Source organism: Trachemys scripta, chromosome 3, assembly GCF_013100865.1.
Source record: "Trachemys scripta elegans isolate TJP31775 chromosome 3, CAS_Tse_1.0, whole genome shotgun sequence".
NCBI classification, from domain to species: Eukaryota; Metazoa; Chordata; order Testudines; family Emydidae; genus Trachemys; species Trachemys scripta.
The window spans coordinates 66,001,201-66,022,497 of record NC_048300.1 but is presented as its reverse complement, the minus strand read 5'-3'; the positions used below and the strand labels follow the sequence as shown (position 1 = coordinate 66,022,497).

Sequence of the window (21,297 nt, the reverse complement as noted above, 5' to 3'; positions counted from 1 at the left end):
ATGAAAGCATGCCCTCTGGAATGGTGGCCGAAGCAGGCATATGAATGTTTAGCATATCTAGCACATAAATACCTTGCAATGCTGGCTACAAAAGTGCCATGCAAACACCTGTTCTCACTTTCAGGTGACACTATAAATAAGAAGCAATCAGCAGTATCTCCCGTAAATGTAAACAAACTTGTTTGTTTTAGCAACTGGCTGAACAAGAAGTAGGACTGAGTAGACTTGTGGGCGCTAAAGTTTTACATTGTTTTGATTTTGAGTGCAGTTATGTAACAAACAAAAAATCTACATTTGTAAGTTACACTTTCATGATGAAGAGATTGCACAATAGTACTTGAAAAATACTATTTCTTTTGTTTATCATTTTTACACTGCAAATATTTGTAATAAAAAATAATAATATAAAGTGAATACTGTACACTTTGTATTCTGTGTTGTAACTGAAATCAATATATTTGAAAATGTAGAAAAACATCCAAAAATATTTAATACATTTCAACTGGTATTCTATTGTCTAACAGTGCGATTAATCACAATTAATTTTTTTAATCGCAGTTCATTTTTTTGAGTTAATTGCGTGATTAATCAACAGCCCTAGTTTTTTTAAATGAAACTTTCGATTGTCATCACTTTCTGCACTCATCCAGGAAAGCTTCCTACTCACCACAAGCCGGCAGATTTTTCAAGTCTTGTACTTCCCTATTCCTAACTATGACAAATGAGATTCAACACTATGAAGTGCTTAAAATAAAATATTAGTATATATGCATTTATTATTTTAATTCTTAATTCATAGGAGGGAGTTAAATAGTCAAGCTCAGGGCCGGCTCCAGCATTTCTGCCGCCCCAAGCAAAAAAAAAAAGCCACGATTGGCAGCGGCAGGTCCTTCGCTCCTAGAGGGAGTGAGGTACTTGCCGCCCCCGAATTGCCGTAGGTGCCGCCCCAAGCACCTGCTTGTTAAGCTGGTGCCTGGAGCCGGCCCTGGTCAAGCTACATAAACAGTGCAATCTTGTGGATTGGCACATGACTAGTTACTGTCCCTCAATACAGTAATAAGTACACTTAATGGCTGGTACTAAACAAGTTTTCTTCCTGTCAGTGTGAACCTTGGGGGGAAACGGAGAACATTTAGACTAATTTACAAATATGGTCAAATTTGATTTATCATCCACCAGATTATATTGCCTTCTTTAAAACTGTAGCATAGAACAAGTATATATCCTCCCTCCCTTACCCATACAAGGAAAATTAAAACAATGATTCAAAGAACACTGGGCTCATTTGATTAGCCACTGTCCCTGACAAATCCTGATCATTTTTTCTGCACAAAAACTAGGATTTGGCCCTGTGAGACAGAAAATTGAGTCTGAGGGACTCTATTCATGATGAGCATATACCCTGCTATTAGAATATATACTTCTACATTAATGGATGCCAGCATAGCATATAAATCAGACACCAAGACAAAACTTATATAAACCTAAGATTGCAAGTATAGGCGTGAAAACACTAGAATTATGTGTGTGATCTTTCTTTATGTCTTTTTAAACTTAAATTATCCTATCCCAGGCTTGAAGTCCTATTTTAGATATGTAAAAAGAACACATAAGCAGCGTGTTCCACTCATTTAATTAATAAAGATAAATCAAAATTTGAACAGAATGAAATCTATACAAAGTGACTGAAGGACAGAAATTGAGATGTACAAATAGCAACCACCACACTGCAACAGAAGCCACTTTTTGTGCATTCCCTTAAGAAGCCCTTCTAACAAGCTTTGCAACTTACTTGCTTTACTGCAAATAATCTTTTAAGTCTCCATTGATTCCTCTCTTCCCTGCACTCAGTCTACATACTCCACCCAGATCCTCAAAGCAGTAATACTTCACTTCAACAATCTGCTATCCCAATGAGGTCAATGGGAACCTGAACAAGTGAGGTACTACTACTGTGTAGCTCAGAGGAAAATTTTGGCTCTGATAAATGTACGCTAAATATAATTCAAACTGAAAAGGAGTATGCTATAGGCTATAGAGGCCTATTGTATAATATTACTGGTTATACCAAGAGAAAGACTATCAACTTCAAAGTTAGGGTGAGATATATTGTGGGTCTGAAGTCTTCATTTAGGATGTCTCAAAGTACCTGTTCAAAATATATTCCAGTGGTGGCCAACCTGAGCCTAAGGAGCCAGAATTTACCAACGTACATTGCCAAAGAGCCACAGTAATATGTCAGCAACCCCGCAACAGCTCCCCGCCTCCCACTCCTCCCACCCAACGGCAGCCTTGCAGATCAGCGCCTCCCTCTCCCTCCTGATTAGCTGGTTTGTGGCGTGCAGGAGGCTTTAGGGGTGGAAGGGGAGGAGTGACGGCACAGCAGGCTCAGGGGAGGGGGCAAGAAGGAGTGGAGTGGGGACAGGGCCTGTGGCAGAGCCAGGGGTTGAGTAGTGAGCACCCCCCGGCACATTGGAAAGTTGGCACTTGTAGCTCCAGCCCGAGTCGGTGCCTATACAAGGAGCTGCATATTAACTTCTGAAGAGCTGCATGTGGCTCTGGAGCCACAGATTGGCCACCCCTGATATATTCAGTGATCCACCTAAAGAAAAGTCTGAAAAATTGTATTCTAGTACATTAAGCATTTTGCCATTTTAAGATTATGTAATCTTAAATATCACATTTTAATTATTAACACCATGTTCCATCACAGTGTTGTCTAAGTCTAGAGTGAATGTAAGAAAAAGAATTAATGAAAATAATGTGATTATCCAACACTTTTTGTGATATTCATTTCCACAATTTCCCTGGGAAGGACTTAAAAACAAAACCTGTCAGTTAATATTCCATGTTTAAGGAAAGAAACACAGATACGAGTGAGAGATTCTTCTTGGATTACTCCTCCAGTGACAGAAAAACAGGTGGAAAAAAAAAATCTGTGGCCTGTCAACCTCCAGGTGAAGAATGGTAGGACATCATTAACTTGTAAGAGCCAATGATGACACATCCACTCTCTATAATCAAGTTCCAAAAAAAAGGTGGAAGATTAATAGTAAGAGGAAACACACTCATTTTGCTCAATGTCTTGAAAGTTCATAAAAAGCTGAATTTTATTTTTAGGTTTTGCAATATATGAACCGCAGACTGTAGTTAAAATAAAGCTTTAAATTAAAGTTTGTATGTGGAAGGCTCCTGCTAGTGGTCACAATTTGGTAAAATGTTGCACAGCACCAGTGGTACCCACAACCTTACTACTCCATATGAAGCTCCTCTCCACATTACCCATTGTACCAGACACTAACTGCTCCAGGGTGCAGCTCTCCATAGGCTCTTGCACGTGTGCACAGACAGACAAACAGGAAAGAGGTTCTCAAATGGTCTATAAAGGTCCTTGCTTCTGGAAGACACCTCACACAGCCTTTGCTAGCACCAGAGAATCAGCCTAATAATCCCTACATCCTGACACCAATATTGGGCTTTCTTGAATTCTATTGTGACACAATAACCATATCACTACCATACCTCGCTTTACTGTGCTCTTCACCTACCTTGTGTTTCTACCCTCCCTCCCCACTTTGACTCATTACCACATCAGTGCTTAAGTACTATGGAAAAAGGTGCTTTAGACTACCCTCTACTCCTCCAGTTCATTCCTTACACTCCTTGCCTCTCCATTTACAGTCCACCTTCCACCCCACCCCCCAAAAACATCCTGTCACATTAAGTAAATGCTAAAAAAGAATGAATTACCACCATAAAAGGTGCTCAATAAAAAACATAGGAATCTTAGTAGTATAGCCATGAGTATCCCTTTCATTTATCCTGCCCTATGAAAAATCACTACTTGCCTCTTAAGATTGTCAACTCTTCAGGGCAGAGACTGTATCTATTACTATCAATCTAGCAAACTGTAGGCATTATATACATGTTAAATAAAGTATTTATTAAACTAGAAGGGTAGGACATTTCAATGCTCCTCTGAACTCTATAGCAGCTATAATTTCAGTATAACCCATATCTCTAACTTCCTAAAAAGCTCTCCTCAGAACATGTTTTAAGCTAAACAATATCAGGCAGTTTAAAAAAAAAAACAACCTTCCAAACTTTACAAATAAACAGACCTCATTGAGGAACATATTTTTCATTCAGCTGGGGAAGAGGGATTGAAAATAAAAAATGAAGTTAGGCAACTATAACGAAGAGCTTCTCTGCTGGCATCTGCCAAGATTTTAGCAGCCTATTTAAGCACCTATTCCCTTTCTGACACACAGCGTTCCAACTAAGTTGGAGAGACTCGGAGGCTGCAGCTGGTCAAGTCTGCAGAAGACAGATTGAGTCTTATTGAAATATAAACATCAGAAGTGTATAAAGAATGAAAACTAAGCACCAAAAACACTGCAACCCTTAACCACAGGATTACCCCATACTCAGGGAATCCTAGCGACTCCAGTGGGACTATTCACCGCCATTATAAATAAGAGCTGCAAGAACAGGCACCAAGTTTACCTCTCTGATTATGTCTTCACTGGAGAGTTAGACTGGATCCATGACCCCAGTTAGCCAAGCCTGCCTACAAGCATCCACACTGCAGAGCCACAATCAGGGTGGATAAAAATCAATCTGTTGTTTTTTTTTTAATTTAAAAAATCGATTTTTTTTTATTTAAGTTGGATTTTTTTTTATAAAATGCTTTTTGAGGACAAAACCTATCTAAAGATAGTTTTAATTAAGAAACATTATAGCTCAAAGAGATCTCATCATGGAATAGGGATTATATATTCTAATTCTATAGTATGAGACAATATATACATGTAATGTCTAAGGCCTGGTCTACACTAGGCGTTTATGTCGAAGTTAGCGCCGTTACATCGAATTAACCCTGCACCCGTCCACACTGCGATGCTATTTAGTTCGACATAGAGGTCTCTTTAATTCGACTTCTGTACTCCTCCCCGACGAGGGGAGTAGCGCTAAATTCGACATGGCCATGTCGAATTAGGCTAGGTGTGGATGGAAATCGACGCTAATAGCTCCGGGAGCTATCCCACAGTGCACCACTCTGTTGACGCTCTGGACAGCAGTACGAGCTCGGATGCTCTGACCAGCCACACAGGAAAAGCCCCGGGAAAATTTGAATTTGAATTCCTTTTCCTGTCTGGCCAGTTTGAATCTCATTTCCTGTCTGGACATCGTGGCGATCACAGCAGCACTGGCCACGATGCAGAGCTCTCCAGCAGTGATGGCCGTGCAGTCTGTGAATAGAAAGAGGGCCCCAGCATGGACTGATCGGGAAGTCTTGGATCTCATCGCTGTGTGGGGCGATGAGTCCGTGCTTTCTGAGCTGCGCTCCAAGAAACGGAATGCAAAGATCTATGAGAAGATCTCAAAAGACATGACAGAGAGAGGGTACAGCCTGCACCCTCTCTGTGCAACACAGTGCCGCGTGAAAATCAAGGAGCTGAGACAAGGCTACCAGAAGACCAAAGAGGCAAACGGACGCTCTGGATCCCATCCCCAGACATCCCGTTTCTACGAGGCACTGCATTCCATCCTCGGTGCGGCCGCCACCACTACCCCACCAGTGACCGTGGACTCTGAGGATGGGATAGTCTCCACGGCCGGTTCCTCGGACATGTTAGGGGACGGGGAAGATGAGGAAGGAGATGAGGAGGGCGAGGCAGTCGGCAGCGCTCACAACGCTGATTTCCCCGACAGCCAGGATCTCTTCATCACCCTTACAGAGATCCCCCACGAAGCGTCCCCAGCCGTTACCCCGGACACAGAATCTGGGGAAGGATCAGCCAGTAAGTGTTGTAAACATCTAAACATTTATTTTTAACAGAACAGGAATATTAACAATTAAAAGAATGGGTTGTTCATGATTACTGTGCCCTAGGCGCTTAACGGTTTAGTCATGGGCAGTGCAAGTTTTGAAAAAAAATCTAGCAATGTCCGGTTTTCCGTGATTGTCCTGCACAAGCCGCTCTACTGTTTATTCCCTGCTACTGCAGCTACAGTAAAATGCGGTCTATATGTGCGGGGATAGAGCAGTAATCCTCCTGGGACATCTCGATGAAGCTCTCCTGGAGGTAATTGGAAAGCCGTTGCATGAGGTTCCTGGGGAGAGCGGCCTTATTGGGTCCTCCGAAGTATGACACGTTGCCGCGCCACGAGACTATCAAGTACTCGGGAATCATTGCTCTGCACAGCAGGGCGGCATACGGCCCTGGTCTTTGGAGGCTTTCCCGGAGCATTCTCTCTCTCTCGCTCTCAGAGATCCTCATCAGGGTGATGTCGCCCATGGTGACCTGCTTTGAATTAGGTAGGGGAATGTTAGTGTTGGGACTGCTTGCTCGTTCCTTTACAGAACTGTAACCGCTGGTTTGCAGCCATGCGGTGGAGGCGGGAGAGGGGCAGCCGAAAGGGATCGTTCCCAGGGACAGCCGCGAGGGGGTGGGACAGGGGCAGAGTTCCCGCTTGCCGGATTGCTGGCAGCAGGGACTGACATTGCTTTAAATGTGAAATGAGGCCAGTGGTAATATAAAAGTTTTAAACTGCCACAAGTCTACGGCTTACCATGTCTGCCTGCAACAGAAATTCCGTTGTGCTACCCCGCTTCTCAAATGTGCTGTGCAAGACCCCAGGCACTGAATGCAAAGGCCGAGAATTCGACCTTGTGCTGAGTGCGCATGTGATAGGTGCTGTGCATGGTCTTGTTCACAGAGAAAGACTATGTTCTTTGTTCACAACTACATTTATCTTTCTGAGGAATTCACTCCCTTTTTCCCATTTCCACAGCCCCATCTGCGACTGTCTCACAACCTAGCCTGGCATCACACTCCCAGAGGCTAGCGCGGATTAGGCATAGGAAGAAGAGGACACGGGAGGACATGTTCTCTGAGCTTATGGCCTGTTCCCAAGCCCAGGCAGCACAGCAGACCCAGTGGCGGGAGAAATTGACCCAAATGCACCAAGCAAACATGGATCGGGAGGAGAGGTGGCGGCAGGAAGACCAGCAGGCGACTCAAACGCTGCTTGGACTACTGAGGGAGCAAACAGACACGCTCCGGCGCCTTGTGGATGTTCTGCAGGAACGGAGGCAGGAGGACAGAGCCCCGCTGCAGTCCATCTCTAACCGCCCTCCCCCGCCACCAAGTCCCATACCCACCTCACCCAAAGTGCAAAGAAGGAGAGGCGGCAGAGTCCCTGCTAACTCTCACTCCACCCCTGCAGAGAGCTCTAGTAGCAGAAGGCTCTCATTCCCCAAAATTTGAAAAGTTCTTTCCTTCCCGCCTGACACAAGCCCCCGTCCAAGTTTCACCTCCCAGTTCCATGTGTGGTTGATAATAAAAAATACGTTTCTGTTAAATACTGTTTCAATCATGTTCTTTTGGAGGAGGAGGGGAAAGGGGGTTGGTAATTGGACAGGACAGTCACCTTTGGCAGGGTACATAGGCGGGGGCAGGCACAGCAGCAGGGCACATACACAGTGCAGTGATGCAGTGACTAGTTACCCTGGTTAGTCTGGGAGGTTGTTTTCATGTTATGTGGTGGGGGGGTGGGTTGCTCTGTGACTTTGTGGCGGGGGAGGGCAGTTACAGATCTTAAGCGGCGGTCCTTATGCAGGATCACAGAGCCACGCAGCAGGGGATCTGTAAACGTCCTCCCCCTGCCACAAAGTCACATAGCCCCCCCATACACACAGTCCCGATCAGGAGGGGTGACAGGCTCTGTTGAAACAACCATCCCACCGCAGCGGAGCCTGTCAATCCTTGAGTTCAGAAGCTTCATTCGCGTCACTACACTACACCCGCTCCGCAGCACAGTCTGCGTCCCAGTTTTAAAAAATTCCCGCGAAAACAGTATTAAAGAAAACGGTGTGCATTAACAAAGTAGAACTATTTTTATTTCGAAACGTGTGTTGGAAGGGGGGTGAAGGGGGTATGTAACTGGATAGGATAGTCAACATTGACTGGGTAAGGAAACGGGGGCAGGTTCAGCTTCTCTGTACACAAACTTTAAAGTCACAGGTTACCCTGCTCACTAAGGAACTTTGCTTTCAAAGCCTCCCGGATGCACAGCGCTTCCCGCTGCTCTCTTCTAATCGCCCGGCTGTCTGGCTGTGCGTAATCAGCAGCCAGGCTATTTTCCTCAACCTCCCACCCCGCCATAAAGGTCTCCCCCTTGCTCTCACAGAGATTGTGGAGCACACAGCAAGCTGCTATAACAATGGGGATATTGGTTTCGCTGAGATCATAGCGAGTCAGTAAGCTTCTCCATCTCCCCTTGAGACGGCCAAAAGCACACTCCACCACCATTCTGCACTTGCTCAGCCGGTAGTTGAAGAGTTCTTTTTCAGTGTCCAGGGCGCCAGTATAGGGCTTCATGAGCCAGGGCATTAGCGGGTAGGCTGGGTCCCCGAGGATGACTATAGGCATCTCCACATCCCCAACAGTTATTTTGTGGTCCGGGAAGTAAATACCTTGTTGCAGCCGTCTAAACAGACCAGAGTTCCTGAAAACACGAGCGTCATGAACCTTACCCGGCCATCCCACGTAGATGTTGGTAAAATGTCCCCTGTGGTCCACCAGTGCTTGCAGCACCATGGAAAAGTAGCCCTTTCGGTTAATGTACTGGGTGGCCTGGTGGACCGGTGCCAGGATAGGGATGTGAGTTCCATCTATGGCCCCACCGCAGTTTGGGAATCCCATCGCTGCGAAGCCATCTATGATCGCCTCCACGTTTCCCAGGGTCACTACCTTTGGCAGCAGTACATCAACGATTGCCTTCGCTACTTGCATCACAACAACCCCCACGGTAGATTTGCCCACCCCAAACTGGTTCGCGACTGACCGGTAGCTGTCTGGCGTTGCAAGCTTCCAGAGGGCTATGGCCACTCGCTTCTGTACACTCAGTGCAGCTCGCAACCGGGTGTCATTGCGCTTCAGGGCAGGGGACAGCAACTCACAAAGTTCCAGGAAAGTTCCCTTCCGCATGCGAAAGTTTCGCAGCCACTGGGATTCATCCCAGACCTGCAGCACTATGCGGTCCCACCACTCAGTGCTTGTTTCCCGTGCCCAGAATCGCCGTTCCACGGCATCAACATGACCCAATGCCATCGTGATGTCCTCGGCGCTGGGTCCCCTGCTTTCTGAGAGGTCTGTGCTACTCTCAGACTTCAGGACATCACCGCGGTGCCGTAGCCTCCTCGCCTGACTTTTCTGCATCTGCCTCAGGGAAACCTGTATGATAAGCTGCGAGGCGTTGAGAGCGGCCATAACTGCAGCAATGGTCGCAGCGTGCTCCATGCTCGCAGTGCTGTGGCGTCCGCGCTGTCAATGACTGGAAAAGTGCGCGAACTGATTTCCCGCCGGCGCTTTCAGGGAGGGAGGGCGGGAGTGATGGACGGATGACAACAGTTACCCAAAAGCACCCTCGACACATTTTGTTACCCAGAAGGCATTGCTGGCTACACCCAGAATTCCAATGGGCAGAGGGGACTGCGGGAACTGTGGGATAGCTGACCACAGTGCACCGCTTCGAATGTCGACGCTTTCACCGTTAGTGTGGACTCACAAAGTCGAATTACTGTCCTTAGTGTGGACACACACGTTCGACTTTGCAATATCGATTCCAAAAATTCGATGCAAGTAAATTCGAACTACTCTCGTAGTGTAGACAAGGCCTAAGAAAAGTTTTGTAAATGAGTTCCAATAGTTCATGGATTAGGGACCCAATCTTATGGGGTTCCAGGAGCTTCTGTATAATTATTTAGGTTAATCTTTCTATCTACCCAATGGGATTCAGTGCTCAGTCTACAAGATACTATCAGAGATGCTTAGTTTTGCAGTTCGCAAACTGTCGATTTGTTTCTCCAGAGCTAACATGCTTGTTAAGAGAAAAAATGTTTTTAAGTAAATAAATAAAATATAAAGGTGAGAAATAATAGACCTCAACTCTATTGTCCCTCTACAAATTTGCATACACAGAGTCAATCCCTTACCTCTCTTTAAAAGTGCAAAGTTTCAAAAAGTTCAATGAATAGAAGATTGTTGGGGGCGGAATAGATCTGGACAAGGAGAAGAAGTCTGGAGATAAATGTGAGAAGCGAAGGACATATGCCTGTTTTGTTAAAATATATCTTTGCTGTTAAAGAAAAAAATCCAGAATACTTAACGTTGTTGTTTTTGTTAAATAAAATAATTTAAACGTCTATCTGGTGATGTGCTCCTCCTAATACAGCATGGCAAGAAAATTCTCCAAATATTAATGATTAACCTGTTGAATTGGAGATAGTTCACCTCCCAATGACTTCATAAATATCTGCTTCAATTACCTTTGGTAAATGAAATAACCAAACAATCACTCATTTTCTGATATAGCTGTAAAACTAATCTGAAAAGTTTTCAAAATAAATCGCTGTTTAAAAATGTATAGTGTGTACCTTCTAAAAATGAAACCTACTTCTATATCTCTGAGTTGTGAAGAATATGTATTAAGGTTATAACAACCAACAAGAATGCACTTTTATGTATTAAACCATGATTAAATTGAGTCTTCCTGACTAGTGATTTAAATCAATTTGACTTAAATCAAATCCACCCTGGCCTCACTTACATCAGACTCATGTAGATAAGTCCACAGTGGAGCTACAGCAACCAGGAGAAGGTGCTTTGATTTTTAGGGGAATATCCCAGGATTCTTAGCACCTCACTAAACTGAGTCACTTTAAGAACTCAGTTATGGTGCATTGTGGGCCAACTTGTCTGTTTTTTGAGCTCCTGTGCAGAAATATTCTTAGCCTCCCAACACATCAAACTAAAAGCACTTCTGGCTGTGCACGCTCTGTCCCTTCCAATACTGGAAAGGCATGGTTGCAACACAGCACAATGTTATTTCTGTTTTTGGCTGCTCCGTTAATGCAGCAGGATGAAGATAGAGTGTATGAGACATAGCACAGGGCATTATGGCAGCAATCTGCAACCCTAAGAAGGCAACAAGAAGTCTCAGCCAGAAGATCATGCATGGTGGGTGCATGGCCCAGGACACAGATAATGCCGGTTGTGATTGTTGTGGATTCCTTTTAGGTTGACCAGTGGTCTGTTGCAAGACCACAAGCACAGAGCGGCAAGACTACATAATTGTGTGCTCCTGGGATGAACAGCAGTGGCTCTAGAACTTTTGCTCAAGAAAGGCCACCTTCACAGAGCCATGTAAAGAGCTCGCCTGACCTTCAAATGAGAGAGGCCATACTAGTCCAGAAGTGGGTTGTTATGGCCTTCTGGAAGCTTACTACCCCAGACTGCTACAGGTCTGTGGCTAATAGGGTGACCAGATGTCCTGATATTTAACCCTTTGTCCCGCGTCCCAATCAATGTACAATCGGGACATCATTTGTCCCAATATTCAGGTAAGGAGGTGAGCGGGAGGGAGGCGCCGACTCCATGGGTGCTCCGGAGCTGGAGCACCCATCGGGAAAAATTGCAGCCAAGCTCCCCCCTCCTCACCTCCTGCTTCCCTCCTCCCCCCAGCGTGCCACACCCGCGCTCCTCCCCCCGCTCGCAGCGCTTTCCGCTGCCTAACAGCAGTTTGTTGGCACTTAGTGCTTTCCGGGAGGGAGGGAGGAACGAGCAGGGACACGGCACGTTCAGGGGAGGAGGTGGAGAAGAGGCAAGGGCAGGGGCAGGGACTTGGGGGAGGGCGGTGGAATGGCGGCAGAGCGAGGGCAGGAAGGGGGGGGGGGGGGGGGCGAGCACCCACCCGGCAGAGGGGAAGTCAGTGCTGTGACGAGGCGAAGGAGCAGAGGGGGAGGAGGCAAGCGGCGGGTGGGGGACTGAGGAGGGACGCAGCAAGCCAGCAGTGGGTCAGGGGATAAGGAAGGGTATGGTGAGGGGGTGGGACCAGAGGCGAAGCCTGGGAGGAGCAGGGATGGACTATGGGCAGGGCTGACAGCATCCTAATGTGTCCTGATATTTTAGTGTTGTGATCTGGTCACCCTAGTGGCTAACCAGTTTTGCCTTGGCAAGTCAACTGTTGGGGCAGAGGCGGTGGATGTGTCTGAGGCCATGTGAAGGGTGACTATCACTAGCAGTGCCACATTCTTGTCAGGCAGGGGTATGGCACGTGGTCCCACCCTCCCTGACATCTCCCTTTTTCTCTACAACTCCAGCCTGTGGAGCCTTCACACCAGGCTCTAATGGTAGGCAGCTAAGTTCTGCACCTTGAGGTGCTAAATAGCTATATCCCTTCCTGCCTGAGTCCCCCACGCCCAAGGGTAAATGAAAAAACTGAACCAAAAAGTTTCTGATCTTCACAGTCACCAATCTCTCCTTTGCAGACTGGGTTAGGGCACAGGCAACATGAGCTCCTGGGCTGTTATTTACCCAGAGCTCAGAGCAGAGGTCTGTTCCCTTCCACTGCTTGGCCCATTCTGAGCTGCTCTGCTTCCCCTTTTAAGCTCCACCTCCAGCTGGTGCAGAGTCTGTGGGTGCTACCAGTAGGATGCCCAGATAGCAAGTGTGAAAAATCGGGACCGGGGATGGGGGGCAAATAGGTACCTATATAAGAAAAAGCTCCCAAAATCAGGGCTGTGCCTATAAAAATCGGGACATCTGGTCATCCTCTCTACCAGGTTCCAGAACTGCTCCTTAACCTCTTGTTCTCCAATGTGGTGTTTGCATACCCAGTATAGGCCATTATTGCTGTGGTTTACCCACCCACAGTGGTGCTAATGTTCTTGAACTAATAGCTCCTAAAACGTGAGCTATTACTGGCACACATGTACACAGTTGCCCACTACAAGAAGCACATGCAGACATCAACCAGAAAGTATATTACTTGCGCATTATGCGGATCTTGATCAATCTCACAGGCCTGTTCATGAACACCAACGTGGGCTTACCAGCAAGATGTATAACACCGAGGAATTCAAGAGATCTGGCATACCTGTTTGGCCTAAAAGGGACCTTATTCCAACCATGTTATTTGGGTAACAGTGGGCACAGAAACCCCCTTGATATTTCAGGAGGACCCATCTACCCTCTGCTGCCCTGGCTCATGAAGTCATATGCTGATGTCAGAGTACTGGGCAGAAGAAGGTTTAACTGAGCAGTGGTAGGATGGAGTCAGAACATGCATTTGGCCAACTGAAGGCAAGATGACAAACTATAAATCTGTTTGAATGCCAGCATGCCCAGTGACGTTCATATTATTGGTGTGCTGTGCACTACATAACATTTGTGAGGACAAGAGAGCTTTTACTTGGAATGGGCTCAAGAGACTGCTGTTTTGAAGGCCTAGTAAAGGCAACCAGAAAGCATACCTCTGATGACTAGGGAGGGTCCAGGAGAAGTAAGGGATGCTTTGCGTGCAACATCCTTGCACTGCTGGGGGGCGGGGGATGTATTGGAAATGTGATGCCATGTAGTGTTTAGTACACATACCAATTTATCAATTTGTTACTGCTTTTATGTAATTTTGAGCAACCTATTAAACCTTTGGATAGAGGTTCCAGCCTCTTCCTTGTTTCCCCAAGCATTCACACAACAATAGTGAAAAAATACTTTATTATACATTACTACAAATATACTTTAAGAACCATACAGGCAGCCCAGCTGGCAACAAGTGGGTAAATTGCCACAATCAATGCCATCTCACTGAAATGGAACTGCACATCAGTGCACCTGGTCTCCTTGTGCCACAAGGCATGAGGGTTGCGTGAACAGAAGTTGCCCATACACACTTCCATTCCAGGAGTACATGGAATGACTAATAACCAACACCAACCCCAAGTTGTCCATCAGCTGCAGGATGTGGTAGCACAGAAGAGTGTTCACTGACACTGTGGAGCGACTAACTCCCCCGATGGCAGCAAGCTGAAAATCAGCTCCTTCTGCTGCTGTCAGTCCTGCTCCCTCATTCTTTGATCATGCTCAAGATAATCATGACCAGTTTCCCTCCTCCTTCCTGTTCCGCCCTAGCTGTTCCTTCTGGAACTCAAAGTGCACATCTAAATTGCATCCAAAGTCGTTAGCCATTTCTTGTACCAGGTCCTCCTTTTTCCTTTTCCCCTAGAGTCCTTTCCCCAAGAAGCCTGGGCCCAGCAGAGGTGAAAGGTCCTAACAAGACAATGAAAGAGTATTATATTTTTGACCATAGAAAGAAAGAAAGAAAAAGTATCTTTTTTACATTCTGTATAATAGAAAGGCCACAAGTAAATACTTCTCTTTACTTGGTATGACTTTATTTCAGCCATAACATATTTAAATGATTAGAAGCAGCTGTATCCCAGGTTACCAGTCCACAGATGTAATTTAAGTATTTTATATAATTTATTTATTTTTAAAATTGTGGGGGGCAAAAGGGATAGTAAGGCCTACATGACCAGGGGTCTGTTACTAGTGATGGTCTTAACATTATTTCACAATGCAACAGTGTTGGGGGATGTTGATCTACTGGGGATCCCAGACTGGAAGAGGATCAGCTTTATATATGCCAAGGTGTTATTTAACCGCCTGGTACCTGATCAGCATATCAATGACTGGACAAGGCTAGTAAGCTACAGGGATAGGTATAGCAAGTTTGCCCTGCCGAGGAATTTCACTGACAAAATTCTCAAGCATTATCAGCTAGGTGTGTTGGGGGGTGGGGGGGGGTTCAGCAAACAAGATATTGAACTAGGAGGATGCACAGCCTTGCTACAAATAGATCTGCCTTTTTATCTTCATTCCTCCACCCCACCCTAATCCATCTCCCCTGGCCTGGACAACATGACACAAACCAAGGAGGCCAAATACCTCTGTCACCAAGGGACGTTTCCACTTAATATAGCCAGTGAGGCAAGGCTTTAGTGCTAATCCCAGTATAACAGTTATAAACAGAGCGCAGAGTACCCATATTATACATGCATTCATTCCTGTTAAACCCGTAATCCCAATGTTGAACAAGTGTGTTATGTTAAATCCTAGTTAGAATAAATCACTAGTTGCATGTTTAAATTCCATCCCGGAATCCATCCTGGATCACACATGGATGGAGTAGGAAGAGGGAAAAGGGAAAATGATGGCTTCCACCCTCAACTGAAGCTAATGCCACCTCATAGCATGCAATATCCTCTGTAATAATATCTGCACTGGTCAAAAGTCAGCAAACCCCACTCCACACTTACACCACCCCCCATAATGATAATAAAGGTGATAGCTGTCTCTTACCTGACTGTGGCTCCACCTCTGACTCCACTTCCTCAACATTCCATTCCTTGGGTACATCCTTGAACAGGTCCATGGAATCCAGCATAAGGACATCCTCCAGCCACTCTGGCCATGCGATCTGCTCCAGCTCTTCTGCCACAAGGTTCTCCTCTGCCCCCAGTCTAAATATCAGACCATTCCACTTCAAAAAGCCCATCAAGCCTGGCACTGGGCTCTGTACGCACGACAGCATCAAACATCTAGTCAAACGCCTCATAGTAGGGGCAGGTAAATGAGGAATTGCAGGACATTCAATTGGTGTCCTTTGCCTTGCAGTAGGTGTTGTTGAGGTTTTTAATTCTCCCCCAACACTGAATGGTCATCTACCTGATCCCTCTCCTCCCCCAGTCTTTGAAATATTCCTGCAGAGATGCTAATTTCAACTGTATCTCCCAAAACTATTTTCCTACTGCTCACACCAGAGAGCAACCAGAACCTTGATGTGATCCTCTGGCCAGCTAGCAGCACCCTGAGACAGCATCTTCTCATGCTGTTCAAAGGAGCTGAACTTTGCAGAAATGGAGCATGCTGAATGAAGGGTTAAATGCCAACCAAGTGTACATAAACCAGCAGGTGACTTCTGCAGTAGAGGAGGCGAGTAGGTAGGAGGACCAGAAAACATAGCCCCTGCAGAACTGTGGGAATGCACTGGAGGACTATCATAACCCAATCTTCAGTTGTATCCTCACTGCAAAGTAGGCAGGTTAGATCCTGCATTAAAGTGAAACCTGGACTTTCATCTATACCTCCTGCCAGACAAGCAAGCCCAGATTAAAAGAACATTCAAACCTGGATTAAAGGTTTGCAGATGTGTGGACAATGAGGGGGTAGGCTAAAATCCAGTCAATCTATCAAAAAATGGCTCTTTCCCTTCAAATTTCTTTTATTTCTTAAAAAACTAACTAAAAGAAATAAAGTAACAATAAGGCCCCATCCACACAACAAATTTTGACCATGATTTTGTGACTAGTTTGAACTCAAACTGAACCATATTCTAATGTCAGCTTTTCTACCTTCACATGTGTGTGTCTGTGTCTCCACATCTAGTACTCTTATTTTTTTTCCCCTTGAGAAGAGTCTCTGGCCAGCTATCCCATACTGTCTTCGCAGTCAATACCCAGAACACATGCATACAAAAGCATGTAGGGCAATGCACTCTTAAGATGTCCTACTGCAGAGAACTGGGTGAAGCACAACTGAACAAAACTAGTTACATGGGCTTGCTGAGGTGTATCATCTGCCCAAAAAGTGTGTGCTGAACCAGTACAGAAAGACAGTAATGTGTCAACCTAGGCCTCTCTTAGCTGACTGGGTAACTAAACTAACTGTGTTGTGTGCAGACAATAACCATGTTTAGCTGCAGCATGGCCAGGTTTAAATATAAGAGTTGGGGGGGGGGAGGGGAGGATTTTAAATCACTTTCCTAATTAGGCTAATAAACTGATAAGTAATGTGAGAAGATTATTTAGTAAACTAATTAAAATAAACGCAATCTGGGCAAGTTAATGTTACCATGAAAGACAATTTTTGAATGTCCTCACTTGTGTTGAAATATGTAACCTCATATTCAAATAAATTTATTATTTGAGGTGTCTATACAGAATAGTTGGTAAAGCATTAGAATTTTCTAGATTTAATTGAAAATTGAGCTAGTGTTTTTGCCTGGAGTGGATCACATCTACAAATTTTCCAGCTGAAAGATTGCTACTACACTGAAGTAGGAGTACGATTCCAGGAAATAAAACTCAAGTTACAAAATATCCCTACTAAAATCAAGCTGCTCATTTCATCTTCCTGTCTCTCCCTCTTCTTATGTTTTCCTGTCTTTGTCTCTTTCCTCCTCCTGGATTATCCCTTAGACCTCAACATTCCAAAGTGCATGTGACAAAACTTGTTCTTAAGTTTGGATGTGTCACCAGGCCATCAGTACAACTTCCTTTGTCCAGCTCAACCTTCACCACCTTCCTTCACAATCAGTTTCTTGCCACCACATATAGCACTTTCCTAAAGTGCCAGCAGACACAGCTTGAAACTGATCAGATCACTATCTATCACTTTACTGCTATCACTGAAAGGGAGAAGCCATGTGCAATAGCCAATGACAGACTCCTTCACTGCTGCTTGGACTACATGAAAAGACATTGCTAGTGTCTCTCTAACCCATCAACTCTATAGAGTGCGCCCAGCACCTGCATCTTCTACTTCCCCAATGGGCCAGCAGAAAGAATAGGAAAAACACACAGGGATCAGATCAGTTTCACTTTACTTTTATTCCACAATGCCATCAGAAATGGGCTAGGTGAAAAAGCAACAGCAGTACAAATGTTGTGTCCCCCCCCCGCATAAGATTTTTTTCTTAAAATGCAGGAAAAACTGCTATGATAGCTGCTTGTGCCACAATAGCCTTGATTCTAGCCAATATATGACACCTACATAATTAAATTGACTATGGAGATTAGGGGACAGAAATAATAGTCCTGTTTATACAATATTAAATGCTATAAAAACATTTTAGTTTTGGATTATTGCATCAACATAAAAATAAAAGCTAGTCGATAGTATCTGATAGTGAGTTCTCACATTATCAATCTCAATAGTGATTTTCAGTAAAATGATGGGATGGAAGAAGAGAAACAGCAATGGAATTGGAAGCCAAAAGTTATTTTTTTAAAAACTGGTTTTGGTCCACTTACATTAAGAGAGTTTTCATCTCAGCTTGGAGAATTAAGCAGTTGACATAATGGGTGTAAAATTACTTAACTTTATGAGGCAAAACCACATGCATATACCCATTCATTTATGCACTCCACTTTGCAAGGAGTTTCATATGCAAGAGACACAAAGGCATAATCAACCTACGTAAACCAGTTTTATTATACATTACGATAACATGTCTGATTATATATGCCATTACAAAGTAAAATCCCAGTTAGTGTTTTGCAGGCCAAACAACACTAATACTTGGCTCTTTGAAATGAATTACTCCACAGACTATTTTAAGATAATTCAATGCAATCACCACACAGTATAAAGGGAGGTGGGAGAGAGAGAAAGACACCATTAAATCATCAGTCCATCTAAACAAGTACAGGATTGGTCATCAATGTATTCTTCTATTCCTTCTGTTCTACTTAGGTTCACAAATCAGACTGCATTCTGAGCATCTTAGATATATGTTTATTAGGGTTAAACTTTACCTACATTTAAATGGGGGCTTTCATCATTACATGTTCTACCATATCTCAACATTAGAAAGTTATTTCAGGAACCTCCCTTATAAACTGATTATTCCATAATTGTCCACAACAGTTTCTCACACCTATAAGGTACCCAGCATCCTCCAACACCATCGGAGGTATTATACGATCTCAGACCACTGGTTTGTTCCTGATATAGCGATTCCTACGTTTCTATCATCAATTTATATTTCCCTTTCCTAGTCATACCACACTCCGCTGCCCGTGTCGATGCTTTGGGTACGGCCGTACCTGGGACACGGGCAGCTCGGGTCAACCAGTTAGCGGCACAATGAGCCCTTCCAGTCCTCTTTTACTAGCCAGTTTGCTCTGCAGGCGCACTCGGGGATTTGCTGCACGGTTTTAGCTGGGGCTGCATGTGCAGCCCGCGGGCCCGCTGGCTCCGGAGCGTGTGCGCGACAGGCAGGGGCGAGCCCGTTGCCTGGGAGGGAACTGCCTTTGCTAGCGTGTGAACGGGAGCCAGCGCCATGTGCCCGCACGGCCCCCTCCGCGCCGCGACTACCCGTATCAGCAGCGGAGGCGGGGCCTGCAGCTCCCACCCCGGGGAGGGAGGCAGGGGCCCTGCCGGCGGCGCAGGGATGAGCGGCCGCGGCGCTGACCTGCCCCTCCGGGGTGGGAAGCGCTGACTCAGCTTCCGGCTCCAGCCGGGCCCCGAGACCCAGCGGCGGTGACACCCTGCAGCGACCCCCCTCCCCCCGCGAAGGGCACCACTGGGGCGGGCCCCTAAACCTCCTGCCCTCCCCGGCCTCCCCCCGGTGGCCGGGGCTGCGCCCGGCCGGCCCCGCTACCTGAGGCTGTGTACCAGCTGCCGGCGTGGCTGGCCTCCCGGCAGAGCACTCGGTTGGACATCTTGGTGCCTGAGCCGCCTATGGTGTTCGGGGGGAGGGGGCAGGAGACGGGCCCGGCCGCGGCGGCAGCGCTAATCCCCCTCCTCCCCCGGCAGAGCCCGAGCCCCCGAGAGGGGGGGCGGCGCTGCCGGAGGCGCCGCGGACCCGGGCGGCTCGGGGAGAAGCGCTGCGAGAGGCAGGAAAAGGCGGCTCGGCCGCAGACACGAACCCGGCCGGGGGAGGGGAGCCGGCCTGGGACAAAGCCCGAGGCAACCGCCGGCTACTCCGCGCTATCGGGTGAGGGGAGGCGAAGAGGAGGCCGCGGCAGCCGGGTTTGGCCCTCTTCGACTCCCGTGGAATGCGGATTGCACAGAAGCGGCCAAAGCGGCTCTCCATTGGGTGACGAAAGCAAAAGCCCGGCAGCGATTGGATGCCCTTGCTCTCCCTCTTTTCCCCCCGCCCCACAGGACCGATCGCGGCCTGTGATTGGACAGCGCTGCTAGAGTGGAGCGGACCGATGGGGGCCGGGGGTATAAAGACCCACAGGCAGAGAACCAGTGTGGATTGGTCAGCAGGGTTGCCGTGGTGATGGCTTCTGGTCTCGCTGATTGGCGAGTTGGTGTCTCTGTGGTGGCAGGGCAGAAGAGGGCAGGGGAGCGTGGGGAGGCTGGGCGGACCCCTAGGGAGCGAGGCTCCGGCGGGGACAGCGGTGCGGCCGGGCTAAGCCCGTGGGGGCCCGGTGCCGACCGCCTGGGCTTCGCCGGGCCTGCGCGCTCGCTGCCTTACCCAGGCGAGCCCCAGTGCGGGCCACTCCGGCAGCGCTCCCCCGGCCCGTCTTTCAGTTGTAGCCAGCAGCCCCGCGCACCACGCTTCAGCCACAGGGGCCCCAGCGGGCTGGGACCTGCAATGGCACTAGCTGAGGTCCAGTTAGGGGATCCTATATCAATCCCCCTTATTCCGTGATACCTGTGTTGGCCCTGCACAGCGAATGGAAGTAAAGGGTAATAAACAAAACTATTTTTGTCCTTTAAGGCAGCAAATTTCCCTGATTTTCTCTGGTATCCCACAAGGAAAATAAGAGGGTGTCATTGAGTAAAAAGATGCCATTTTTATATAGTCACTTTTCAGACTAGAGCCACACTTTGAGAAGTAGAAACTTTGGGCCATTTTCTGATCTCAGCCACACTAATGTAAATTACAGTTACTCCATCATCATAAGTGGATTTACTCCAGATTTATGCCCAAGTAATTTATCAAAAACTGGCAGTAGGCAACATGATTCTAAAATTCTTTGATCCTATTCACACTAGCAGTCCAAACCTAAATTCTAACAGATTTTAGCTACAACTAAGTTTAACCTATACCTGAGCATAGTTCTTAAACTCTCTTGCAAGTCTTATGTAGATAGGGTCTTATGTGTCATACTATGGAGGGAAACTAAATTTCTTTTGAGAGTAAAAAACGGCTTTCCTGTGTGAGGTACCTCAGTCTCACCCTCTCCATAACCACAAGAAAGTGATTCAGACTCCAGCATCTCTCCTCTCTCTTCACCACATCCAATCCATCAAAAATAGGCAAGAAGGTTTATGAGCAAGGTTTCCATAACAAGTTACATCATCACGTATAACTAAAGACAGGAAACACAGAGTTCACTATTCCCCTAATAGCACCACAACTGTGTGGTCTTTGTTACAGATGTATCCAACTTTATTTACTAATTAAGCACTAACTGTACTTTTGGCACTTTACAACAAAGACATATTCCTGGCCTCAACAATCTTAGACTCTACCGACCCGTAGTGAGATGCTATGAGTTGGAATTCACAAATAATTTTGCTGTGGCCATTTGTGAGTGCCTTACAAAAGAAGTATGTTTTGAGAAAGGATTTAACTGAAATGGGAGTTTTATAATGCATAAAAAGAGGACAGGACAGCTGTTCCAAAAACAACAATCACTAGGCCTGC

General features: G+C 46.3%; 1 protein-coding gene and 1 long non-coding RNA gene across 2 annotated transcripts in view; both read right to left on the bottom strand.

Moving 5' to 3' along the window:
* The window catches only part of MEMO1 (mediator of cell motility 1), a 60,488-nt gene extending 40,783 nt beyond the window's left edge, over positions 1-19,705 (bottom strand). The window contains exon 1 of the mRNA XM_034764974.1: positions 19,294-19,705. Coding sequence (XP_034620865.1) covers positions 19,294-19,354 — 61 coding nt within the window. The 5' untranslated portion in view covers positions 19,355-19,705. The remainder of the gene's footprint in view (positions 1-19,293) is intronic.
* LOC117874643 lies at positions 13,547-19,264 on the bottom strand. The gene is made up of 2 exons (XR_004645042.1): positions 15,210-19,264; positions 13,547-14,117 (listed from the first exon to the last, which is right to left on the bottom strand). It is a non-coding gene; the product is annotated as an uncharacterized LOC117874643 (long non-coding RNA).
* Positions 19,706-21,297: the final 1,592 nt, after the last annotated feature.